The sequence below is a fragment of the Cnephaeus nilssonii genome (assembly GCF_951640355.1).
Source record: "Cnephaeus nilssonii genome assembly, chromosome: 4".
NCBI lineage: Eukaryota > Metazoa > Chordata > Mammalia > Chiroptera > Vespertilionidae > Cnephaeus > Cnephaeus nilssonii.
Window position 1 is genome coordinate 101,820,443 of NC_137075.1, and position 12,298 is coordinate 101,832,740.

Sequence of the window (12,298 nt, forward strand, 5' to 3'; positions counted from 1 at the left end):
CACACCCTAGTGCCAGGCTGGGGCTGCTGCCACCCCATCCCAGCTCTCCTGGGGTTGGGAGTCCGTCTGCTGGCTAGAAATCTGAGCCACATGCTCTGCCCGGCCCTTGTCTCTGTTCTCCCCTTGCTGGGAGCTGGGGGTGGCAAAGGGCCCCTTGCCTCTGCCTGGCTTGTGGTGGCACCTGGACCCGGAGCCTCCCCTCCCCTTGCGAGGAGAGCGTGAGCGGATGGCAGCACCAGGCCCGTGCCCACACCCCAGGGCGGGGCTGGCTTCTTCACCGGCATTTTGCAGACTCTGCGTCACTTCCTCCTCATCCCTGATTCTCACTCAGCTCCAGCAGGTGGACAGGGCTGGCCTATTAGGACCCCTGTTCTACTCGTCAGGAGCCCAAGACCTGCACAGCCACCCGGGTGGCCTGGAAGCTGCTGGAATTAATTGCATGGTGGTCCTGAGCCCAAGTGCAGGGCCTTAGCTCACGGTGTCACGCATGTGCCTGGCCCCCAGCCCCCCCCCCCCCCCCCCCCCGGGCAGCCTCGGTGTCTTCCTGCCTCGGCTCACTCTGCTGGGGGGCCCGCTGGCAGAGTGACCTTCTTGCCGGATGGGGTCATTCGTGTCGCCGCCATCCTCCCTCACACAGCTATGGCCCTCATTGCTGCAGGTGGGAACAGGCTGGGGACCCGTGGTCAAGGCCCTTCATTGCTGGTGCACCAGCTAAGCACTCGGTCCTTTTGGGAAACAACACGACACTGTGTGGCAAGAACCATAGAAACGTCGACTCCCACGGACTCCCAAACCCACCCCTGGGAGCCTGGTCTGTGGAAATGATTTATCCCCAGCACAGGGCCTTGTGCCTGAGAGATGCGCATCGGAGTCCTGTCTGTGGGGGGAGAAAATTGGCACAAATGTGAATGTCTGAGCAGAGGACATGTCGCCAGTCGGGTGACAGGATATGCAGAGTCATGGGAAAGCGGTGATGGCAGCGTCCAGTACGAGCAATGAAAAAGGAACGTTCAGCCGCAGTCCTGGCAGAGCAGACACGGGACGCTTGTGCCGGGGAACGTTCTTTGGAGAAGTGAGGCCAGGCGGAGGGGATGGGGGCGACTGCCGTGCCATTTTCCAACGGAATACCCTGGGCGGGGCAGGCCTCAGGGGAGCGGGAGGGATGGCAGACGGGCATGAGGGCGTGCGGCAGGCTAGGTCAGGCATGTGGGTCGGGTGCCCCACGGAGGCTCCCTTCACAGCCACAGGCAGAGCCTGTGAGGGGCGTAGGCCTGGCACCGTGCTGGGCACGGAGAAGGCCAGTGAGGGTGAGGTTGGCAGCGACACACCCCGGGATGCTGAACACGGACCGGTGGTCACGACCCAGCATCTCCTGTGGGTGACTCCAGCTGGCCTTACCCAGCGTGATACCAGAAATAGTGCCCGCCCTGCTGGGTGCCTGTTAGGTACTAGGGAGGCATGGCTCCTGGTTACAGACGGGAGAGCGAAGCCCCGCAGAGTTCAGTCATTTCCGAAGCTCACAGCTCATGAGGAGTGAGCCCAGGTTCAGAGTCGGGCTTCAGAGCTACACGTTCCAGCGCCATCTGCCCTCCCCCACCCTTCTGTCCTCGGCATCCACCTGCTTGTCCTCGACTGTGGCTTCTTGCTAGTCCCATAGCAGGCAGGTGAGTGTGGCCACTGACAGCGTGCACAGGGCTGTGGTGTGTGACTCGGGACTCCTGGTCCTCTCCCTGGGCCTGCCAGCAGCTTGTGTGTGACCTTGAACTGTCCTCTTCCCCTCTGGGCTCATGGACGCGGTTGGAACTTGCCCATCTCCAGGGCCTCCAGCTTCGCCCTCTCTGGTGGTGGAGAGGGAAGATGGACGTGTTTCAGTTTCCCAGGGGCTGAAGTTTCAGCTCTGAACAGAACACAGCCCACCATCTCACCAAAAAAAGCCTCTTTCCCGCTCCCATCCAGAAATACAGACGGCAGATAAATAAGCACCAGCAGCCTTTTTCGGGAAACCAGAAATAGCTCCGGGCTCCCAGTGCCGCCGTCTCTTCTGCCTCTATTTGGGCCAGGAGCTGCTGGCGGCGGTGAGTTTCCCAGGGTTGAGCCGCCACAGTTCGTCACGTGGGCCGGGCTGGCGTGTCTCCTGCCCCCAAGGTGCTGGCTTCACTGGTTCCTTCACCGCCTCCCACTCAGCCAGGCGCCCTCGGTCCCCAATCTGACTGCGTGACCGTCCTCATCGCGGGCTGGTCCAGGCTGTGCATCAGACAGCAGCATGTCCGTCAGCGGGCCTTTGTGTGGGCTGTCCCTCTGCGGGGGATGCGCCTGCCCCCACGCAGGCCGTTCCCTCACCCTCTGTCCGCTCAGCCCCACACCCCGGGGATGTGCCTGCCCCCACACAGGCCTGTTCACCCTCACCCTCTGTGTCCGCTCAGCCCCACACCCCGGGGATGTGCCTGTCCCCACACAGGCCTGTTCACCCTCACCCTCTGTCCGCTCAGCCCCACACCCCGGGGATGTGCCTGTCCCCACGCAGGCCGTTCCCTCACCCTCTGTCCGCTCAGCCCCACACCCCGGGGATGTGCCTGCCCCCACACAGGACTGTTCACCCTCACCCTCTGTGTCCGCTCAGCCCCACACCCCGGGGATGTGCCTGTCCCCACACAGGCCTGTTCACCCTCACCCTCTGTCCGCTCAGCCCCACACCCCGGGGATGTGCCTGTCCCCACGCAGGACTGTTCACCCTCACCCTCTGTCCGCTCAGCCCCACACCCCGGGGATGTGCCTGTCCCCACGCAGGCCTGTTCACCCTCACCCTCTGTGTCTGCTCAGCCCCACACCCCGGGGATGTGCCTGCCCCCACACAGGCCTGTTCACCCTCACCCTCTGTCCGCTCAGCCCCACACCCCGGGGATGTGCCTGCCCCCACACAGGCCTGTTCACCCTCACCCTCTGTGTCCGCTCAGCCCCACACCCCGGGGATGTGCCTGCCCCCACGCAGGCCTGTTCACCCTCACCCTCTGTGTCCGCTCAGCCCCACACCCCGGGGATGTGCCTGCCCCCACACAGGCCTGTTCACCCTCACCCTCTGTCCGCTCAGCCCCACACCCCGGGGATGTGCCTGTCCCCACGCAGGACTGTTCACCCTCACCCTCTGTCCGCTCAGCCCCACACCCCGGGGATGTGCCTGCCCCCACGCAGGCCTGTTCACCCTCACCCTCTGTGTCCGCTCAGCCCCACACCCCGGGGATGTGCCTGTCCCCACACAGGCCTGTTCACCCTCACCCTCTGTGTCCGCTCAGCCCCACACCCCGGGGATGTGCCTGCCCCCACACAGGCCTGTTCACCCTCACCCTCTGTCCGCTCAGCCCCACACCCCGGGGATGTGCCTGTCCCCACACAGGCCTGTTCACCCTCACCCTCTGTGTCCGCTCAGCCCCACACCCCGGGGATGTGCCTGCCCCCACACAGGCCTGTTCACCCTCACCCTCTGTCCGCTCAGCCCCACACCCCGGGGATGTGCCTGCCCCCACGCAGGACTGTTCACCCTCACCCTCTGTCCGCTCAGCCCCACACCCCGGGGATGTGCCTGTCCCCACACAGGACTGTTCACCCTCACCCTCTGTGTCTGCTCAGCGACGCACTGGCCCACACCCCCACCCCGTTTCGCGCTTTGTGTTTCTTGCCAGTGCCATCTTGCTGTCCGTTTGACCTGTCAGTAAATCAGGATGTGCATCATCTGTGAGCTGCACGCGGGCGGGCACCTGTGTTCATCACTGTATCTCTAGCTCCTAAGGGTTAGTTGAGTCCCAGCACATTCTTTTGTTGCGAACGGTTGTTGAGGCCAAAACAGGAGCAGTAGTCGTTTCTAGTTGTGATTTCACGGACACGTCAGGATGATTTTGATGCAAGTAGCCAGAAAGCGGCTCCAGCAGCAAACATCAGTCTGCGGTCCGGAGTCGGGAGGAGGCAGGCCGAGGGTCATGGGTTCCTTTCAGCCTCTGCCCGAGCTCAGGACTGGCTTCCCCCAAGGCGAGCCCAGGTGTCCCAGGTGAGAAGGAAGGTCTGGGAAGGGGGCAGGGCTGGGTGGGGGCTGGAGAGGAGAGTGGGGGTGCTTGAGGGGAGTGAGGAAGCAAGACGAACAGGCGAGGCTGACTGGATGGGTCGGGAGCTGTTTTGGTGTCCACCTTTGGTTAGGTGGTGAGAGGGCAGGGCTGGCCTCGCCACAGAAGGAAGGCTGTGCAGCCGCGGGCACGCCCTTTAACCTCCCGGCCCCGGTTTCCTCCTCGGGTTATTTTGCAGACTTCAGTGATGCACGGCTTACAGCGGGAGACATGCGCTAAGAGCTCAGTGCGCAGCCTCGATCCTGCGGTCATTGTTAAGCTGATACCGCGTGTGGCGGGGAAAGTCTCTAGTGAGCCCGAAAGCGTTCTGGTGTGTGGGGTGAACATCCGGGTTGCGCGACAGCGTCCTGTTGGAAAGCTGTATGAGTGTTAACGTCCTTGCGCCCAGATTAAGGCTGAGGAGGTGGGAGGAAGGAGTGGTTTTTACTCTCCTTTGGTCTTCAGGTTGTACAGTTATATGTTGGCTTTATAATTACAGAAATGTTATCAGGAGGTGTAACTTAAAAGTATGCTGTTCTGTGTGAGTGTGTGTGTGTGTGTTCACACATGACTGCGGAGTTTGGGGCATCAGATCAGGGGAGCGGGGTATGGAGGTAGCCCCAGGGAGGTGCATCTGTCCCTGGAGGTGCTGACGGCCTTTCCTCTGCCCGCAGATGACAGGATCTGCTCGCCGCCCTTCATGGAGCTCACGAGCCTGTGCGGGGACGACACCATGCGGCTCCTGGAGAAGAACGGCCTGACCTTCCCATTCAGTGTGTACCACCCGGCTCCGCTGGGAGGGCGGGCGGGGCCCCCTGGCTTTGCACTGTGTGTGTGTGGAGGGGGCAGGGGGGGAGTAAAGGCCTTGGCTGCCAGGGGGGGCATGGCCTGGGGTCCCGCTCCCGCACGCACTGGGGAAATGGGTCCTCGGGCAGCATCGGTCCAGATCCCCCGAGTGCAGTGCTGGCCACTGTTGAGTCAGCGTGTGGCCCCTGTCCCACCCGCCCTTCCCCGGGGGCTGCGGGAGTTTTGAGTTTCCCCCGTAGCTGCCAGGCTGGGCTTTGCAGATGGATGGATGGATGACCTTGCTGACTCCTCTGCTTCTCTCTCCCCACCCTCCACCCACAGTTTGCAAAACCAGAGTGGCTCACGGCACCAACTCCCACGAGGTGAGTGGAAAGTTTGACCACCTGACAGTCTCTGGGCCCCGCTGAGTCCGCTCCATCCACCCCTGCTCCTCCCCGGCCTGCTCTGGTGGCTCTGTGGTCTGTCTGCAGCCTCCCCGCGTGCCTGTCCTTGTCCCCAAGGCCCGGATGGCTGTGCAAGACACCGCTTGAGCCCCTGCAGCAGCTCTCACACCCACCTGACCTGTCCTTGGCTTTGGCCCATCGGTGTCACCACTTCCTGGTGCCTGCTCTGTGCCAGGCACCGGGCTGGGCCCCTCCTCGGGCTGCAGACAGAAAAGATCCCCTCACTGCCGACAAGGATTGGCCGTCCTGCTAGTTTAGAAAGGGCAGGGGAGGAGGGGAGGGCACCGTACTGCTCCCTCTCATCCGTTCCTTGTTCACCCAGCAGTCATTCCCAACCCCACCTCGGTGCCTGGGGAGGATGCTGAGGATGGGAGCTGACCCAGAGTGGGCGACAGTCGCTGGTCAGACAGCAGTGAGGGGTGGTGGGAGGCAAGTGAGGAGGCCCTTTGGGGCAGGAGGAGCAGACAGCCGGCAGGGGCTCCGTGGGGTCTTTGCTGCCCTCACTACCCTTGGGAGCCACACCTGGGACGTGGCCTTTGGCCCTCCACGCCCCCGGCACTGTACACCCTCAGGGGCGGTAGACGTTCAAGCCACAGAGCAGGCCCTTTGGGAGAGCCTGACCCTGGCAGTCCCACCGCAGTGCTCCCTGTGGAAGATTTATGCTGTGCCCTGATCCCTGGCGGGTATTTATGGGGCCCTGTCTGTAAACACGCCTTGTCGGCATCTGCGGTACATGCTGCGGTGGGGGCTGCAAGGCCAAGGGGCACCTCTGCCGTGGGAAGAACGTGGGGGCAGGCAGTGATGGCCTGCTGCAAAGGCCAGCTGCCTCCTACGGTGGGAGCCCTCGTGGGCCGGTCGGGGCTCCGTGCCCGTGTGCTCTGTGCCAGGCACCAGCACTGCCTGCCAGCTCCCACCTGGCCCTTGCCACCACCCAGTGGTCCTCTCTCTCTGCGGGCCGGGGCCGTCAGGATGGAAGGAGGACCAGTCATAGGTGACGGGAGCAGCCCCGTCTGCACAGCCAGCTGCGCGGAGGGGGCTCTGCCATTCGCACAGACCCAGGCTGGCCCGGCCCCGGCCCCGGCCCCGGCCCCGTGTGCGGCCGCGCTGTGTGGCTTGGCAGATGGGCCAGCCTGTCTGAGTGCCGGGCCCACACTAGTAACGGGTGGTGGCTGTGGAGGATAAGGGCGTCGCTGCATGGGCCCGGCACAGGGCGTGTTTGACACACCTGCTGGTCCTCGCAGAGGGGCAGAGGTTCAGACAGACCCTCAGGCACACGCAGTGCCTTCTGGGGAGGCTGTGTCACCCCTCAGCCCAGCAGCCCCGCCCCCGCCCACCCCACAGTGTGCTATTTCAGGGAGGGCTCCTCTCCCGCCCTTCCCCGGAGGAGGAGACACCAGGGGCTGGTGTGGGCTGCGGGCCGCCTGCTTCTGGGAGGCTTTAGCATCAGAGGGGCCCCCTCCAGTGGGTGCCCTCCACAGCAGGAGCCTGGGGGCGGTGGGGCAGGCTCCTCCCCTCATCGGGTGCCTGGGGTGTGAGTGCAGCGAGGACCCCCTGACTGTGTCAGCTCAACCTCTGAGGGCACTCTGCGCCTGGCTGGTGCTCACAGAACTGTTCGGTTTTGTGTTGTTTTTAAGCTGAGGCGAGCACACTGTTTGTGCCACAGTTTGGACTATCCCTCACTCGTTTTTAAACCACTGAGCCAACGCTCAAAGCTCCCCCTACCCCCAAACCTGCCCCTGGGGGTGATGCTACCAGACAGGTGAGGAAATGGGGCTCAGATTGGGCAAGTCCCTGCGTGCTTGTGCAGCGTGGCGCTGGGACTCAAACCCACGTCTGGCCTCTTACCGTCTCTTCTCGCCTCAGAAGGCTAAGGAGACGGTCACCGCGGGGCCTTTTGTCTCCCACGGGACCTGGGTCTCTACTCCTTCCCCATCCGGCTGGGCCAGGCACATCGGTGGCTCTGTGGCGTGGGGGCAGCAGCTGTCCAGCTGTTATCCCTCCCAGCAGCCTCCGGCATCGGTGGCCCCTCTGGGGCCTGCGGGCTGAGGGGTCAGCTGCGGCCGCCAGAGCAGGGCAGTTTCTCTGGCGGTCTCTGCCCTCCCTCCCCCAGTCCCCTCGCAGACCCTCCCGTCGGGACTGGGAGCAGCATGTGCCCGTCTGTGTGTAAGAGGACAAGGCTGCGTGCCGGGCAGACCCAGTCACATTCCAGCAAGCCCCTGAGCTGCTCAAGGCCGCGGTTCCTCATCTGTAAGGGGCCCAGCTCCGAGGCGCACGGTGAACGCAGGCGTCTCACGTGGTCAGGACGGGGCCTGTCGCGGTGCTCAGTGAGAGGCAGCCCTCGTCGTCACAGGCCTTGACCCAGCCTCCCAACTCCTGTTCCACAGTCTTTCGGTTTCTGCCTCTCCGTCCCGGGCCGTGTCCTGGGCCGTGCCCCGGGCTGTGTGGAGGGTCCTCCCAGGAAGCCATGAGTAGCACATAGCCGGGGGTCCCGTTCCCTGGACTGCAGCGTGAACAGGGGGGTTCGCAGTGTAGCCCGCTCAGCCCCGCATGGCGAGCCCGGTGTGCGGGATTTCCAAACCCCACGGGAGTGGATTGATCCCAGTGTTCCTCCAGTCCCGCTCCACTCACCCGGCTTGAGAGTCCTGCGGAGTCCCCAGGCCGTAGGCAGGGCCGGTGGCAGGGGCGGGGTGCACGTGCACCTGAGGCGGGAGGGTGGTGTGCTGACGCCCCTGGGCCTGTCTCCCCAGATGGCCATCGTGTTCAACCAGGAGGGCCTGAGCGCCGTCCAGCCGCCCTGCGTGGTCCAGAACTTCATCAACCACAACGCCGTCCTGTACAAGGTGTTTGTGGTCGGCGAGTCCTACACGGTGGTCCAGAGGCCCTCGCTCAAGAACTTCTCCGCGGGCATGTCAGGTAACCAAGCCTAACGCCTTCTCAGCTTGCCCCGAGCTCAGGGCCCGGCTTGGACACAGCATCGGTTGAGCACTAACCCCTGACACCTGTGTGGTCTGTGGAAGGGAAGCGATATCTGGAGGTTGAACAAATTGTGTGCCGTAATGAAGAGATCTTGGAAAAGAAGTGAACACCCCATCCCATCCATTCGAACCACTGTAAACTCCAAAAAGCCCCCCACAAGGTTGCTTGCTGGGGACCCTCTGCCATGAGACGCCGGAGGAACATGCTGGAACGGATGACGGGCCCTTCAGGGAAGGGAAGGAGGGAGGGGCCCCTCCTGTTTTGAGGGCCCGACCACTGACTACCTATCCCGTCTCCTTTTCCAACTGGGGAAACACCCAAGTTACTGGGGAGGCGAACGTGTGCCCCGTCAGAGGTCAGCGCGCAGGGCCACGGGCTCCCAGCTGCGGGCCTCGGGCAGGCGGTGGGCACGACACCTCACTGTGCCCCGCGGGTGAGGACCGAGTCAGTGGCTGTTGTGGATCAGTGGGGGACGGTCCTACGTGTCCTTCGGGGGACACGGCAATGGCGTCTGCAGGCCGCTGCCGTCCGTGGGGGCAGCTGAGGAGCCCTCAGGGAGGCTGGTGGCTCCACAAGCCCAGCTTTGCCTCCGCTGCTCCCCTGCCGCCTGGGACCGTGGCCGTTTCGCAGACTGGCACTAGGGTAAGCATTTGCTTGTGTTGGGGCTGCTCCCATGAGTGTCCTAGTGGCTGAAGGCATCCCCCAGGCACGTTCCAGAACCTGTTGGAATGGTGGCAGCATCTGTGGAGAGTGGCTTTCCGGAGGACGTTGGTTGCCGGCGTGGTTTGCCCAAGCGCTCTGTGCACTCGGCTCCGCACGGGAAACCCGCCACTGGCGGGGATGTCCAGCTGCGCTACCATCTGCCCGGACAGACGGGCCTCCTGAGACCTCGCTGGGGCTGCCTGTCAGTCCTCCCCGGCGCTCAGGCCGCTCTCCTGAGTGAAGTGCAGCCATTCTTGTCGTCCTCTCAGCCGTCGTCCCCTTTACACACCCAGAGCAGACACTTTGGAAATGTCCTCCCGAGTGCAGGCGGCCTCCCAGCCAGGCTGGGCTCCAGGACGTGAGGCCCTTGTCAGGGTTCAGGGCATCCCCGTCCTCACCCTGGTCCCAGCCCCCACCCACTGGGATTGGATGACGTGGGGGTGGAGGACAGATGTCTGCAGGGGTCCTTTTGTGTGTGACTGTACACCTGCAAGCGGCATTATGTATATGTGTGTGTGTGTGTGTGTGTGTGTGTGTATACATATATATATACACACACACACACACACACACACACACATATATATAAAACATATTTTTATTGATTTTAGAGAGGAAGAGAGAGAGAGAGAGAAACATCAATGATGAGAGAGAATCATTGATCAGCTGCCTCCTGCACACCCCACACTAGGGATCGAGCCCACAACCTGGGCATGTGCCCTGACCTGGAACCATGATTTCCTGGTTCATAGGTCGATGCTCAACCGCTGAGCCATGCCGACTGGGTGCAAGAGGCATTCTTATCAATTGTGGGTCAAAAGGGGCTGATTTTTTTTTTTTTTTAGATCCCCATTTCAAAAAAATATGTGCTTTAAATCTTTGGAAATGTATTAGATTAAGAATAGCCATACCTTATGTTGTCTCCTTTCTTTTTTCTTAAAATCACCCCATCTCTTAAACTCACCATAGTTTCCTTCCTTTCCACGCAGAAAGTCCCCCCTTTCCCTGCTGGTTGCAAAGCGCTGGCCCGTGTCCAGGGCGTGGGCTCCACGTGGCCATTTCCAGGTTGCTAGTTTGCCATAAAATGCGGGCCGGGGCCGAGTGAATGAGCAAATAACACACCGAGCCGGTGGAGAAATGCTATTGGGTCTTCCCACCACCTACCCCAGGGCCGAGTCCCTGTCGCTGTCTTCGGCACCGCCCAGGGAGCTGGCGTGGGCTTTGTTCTTTTTGCACGCGTGTTCTCAACCTGACAGCGGCCCTTGAAGCTGGACCGATTGACAGGCGCCTTGGGGCTCTAGCTCTTTCCAACCCCACCCCCTTCTGGTTCCCATTGCCCAGTGTGGTGGCCCCCCGGCCTCCTCTGTGGCGTGGGGAGCTAGGGGCGACTTGAGCAGGCTTTTCCAGGACAGGGGCGGAGGGGACGCTGTCCTGCCCTCCACAGCTGTGCTCTTTGGCTTCTCCGGTGCACTTCGGTGTTTCCGTTTTAATGTCTCTGAAGTCGGTGTGTCCCACAGCCAGTGGCATCTGGCAAGTTGCGTAGACTTAAACTGAAGTCAGGTTCTTATGCGGGAGGCGTTGGCCTGTACCAGCCACCAGGAGCTCTTCTGTTCTCTGCCTGTGGGTCCCAGTCTTGGGGAGACCGCTCCCTGTCTCCACCCCCTGCCAGGGTCAGAGGGCGCTTCCTCTGCGGACACAGCGCCTTGACTATGCCTTCCATCCGGGGCCTTTTTCGCTTGGGGAGACAGACAAGAATGGTACCACTTCCCATTGAGAGGGTCAGCGGGCGTTTTTCTGCAGAAGGCCAGATAGTAAATATTTCCAGCTCTATCATGGTTATCTCACGCTGCCACTGTAGCGTGACCGCACTGCAGGCACTATGTAACTGAATGGGCACGCTGTGTTCCAATAAAACTTTATTTACAGATGCAGGTGGCAGGCCAGGCGTGGCCTGCAGCCTGTGGTTTGCTGGTCCCTCACCTAGAGCCTCTGAGGGATCCAGCAGTCAGCCACACGTCTTGCCTTCCCGGACTTGGGTTTTCCTGCACACGAGGGAAGAAAGAATAAAAGGATTAATTGAGGCACCAGATAAGTGGGTCCCAGGACACCACTGGGTGAAGGGCGCCACTTGGACAGGGCGGTCAGGGCAGGTCCCCCTGCAGAGGTGACCAGTGTATGGGAACCTGAACCAGACCTGGGTCGCCATCCACGGCTCTGTGACGTCCCCACCCCCTCCCCCAGAGGGAGACAAGGGGCTGAAGAAAGTGGCCGTGGCTCATGGCTGCACCACTGGTTACAGGATATTTGGGGGCTAATCTTGTCATTTACTCTCCTTATTTTGAACCTGCTGTTCTCATCTATAAATTGGGGGCAAAAACACCGATATTCCTCTCATTGCCTCCCTCCCCTGCAGGGAGGTGGTGACGGCCCTTCACCAGGACAGTCCGGGAGCAGAGAGTGGATGGCCCCACATCCAGGGTGTTCCTGCCATCAGAGTGCCAGGGCCTGGCCAGGGCCATTTTAGAGGAATGGGTATCTTTTCTTTAAGCAAACGAGCTCCGTGGGGCTGGGCCAGGCTGGGTGCAGGGTGAGAAGGTGGGCATGCCTGCTGAAGTTCCGAGTGCCCGTCCCAGCAGCTCGAGCCCTGCTCCAGCCTCTGGCCCGGGGGTGCTCTGTCCCCACGGCTCACCCTTGGCTGTCGGTGCTTAGGAGTAGAGGTCGGTGAGCTGCTTGGCACGAGTCCTGCCGGGTGTTTATTTTCCCCAGGCTCCTCCCCAGGACCGTCTCTCATGCCCCCGGTCTGGACCGGCTCTGGTTGGAGCGGCGGGAGGACTGTCGGGCACTCCTGGGCGGCAGGGGGCCTGTGTGCCTCGCTGGCAGGAAGGACGCCAGGTACATCTCAGCGCCTGCCTGCTTGGCCTCCGCCCACGTCACTTCCTCGTGCATGATCGTGGCATCGCCGTAGTCCCTGGTGGGGGCTGTTGGCAGCCAGAGCAGGTGCCCCTCGGACTGGGCCCTGGCACACGATGGTGCTCAGCCTTCCTGTCCTGGTTCAGGGGCCGCATGGGGCCTCATGGGGGTGATAGGCAGCCTTTTCCAGGACCTGGCTCCAGGCTCGTGGTTTGCGATGCTTACGTTCGGTGCCCACTCTTCCAAGTGCTCGAGAACACGTTTCTGCCTGGCCGACGACCTTCGTTTCCTCTCCCAGGGGTGAACACACAAACCGGCCTCGTCGCTCCCATTATTCTTGGGATCGGCCTGCCTGTCTAGGTGCCCCGT

General features: G+C 62.2%; 1 protein-coding gene across 2 annotated transcripts in view; it reads left to right on the top strand.

Annotated features, from left to right (window-relative positions):
- Positions 1-12,298, top strand: part of ITPK1 (inositol-tetrakisphosphate 1-kinase) — a 135,161-nt gene that overhangs the window by 113,813 nt on the left and 9,050 nt on the right. For both annotated transcript variants that reach the window (XM_079768878.1, XM_079768879.1), the window contains exons 6-8: positions 4,766-4,864; positions 5,220-5,260; positions 8,089-8,254. In XM_079768878.1, the coding sequence (XP_079625004.1) occupies positions 4,766-4,864; positions 5,220-5,260; positions 8,089-8,254 (306 nt within the window). The remainder of the gene's footprint in view (positions 1-4,765; positions 4,865-5,219; positions 5,261-8,088; positions 8,255-12,298) is intronic.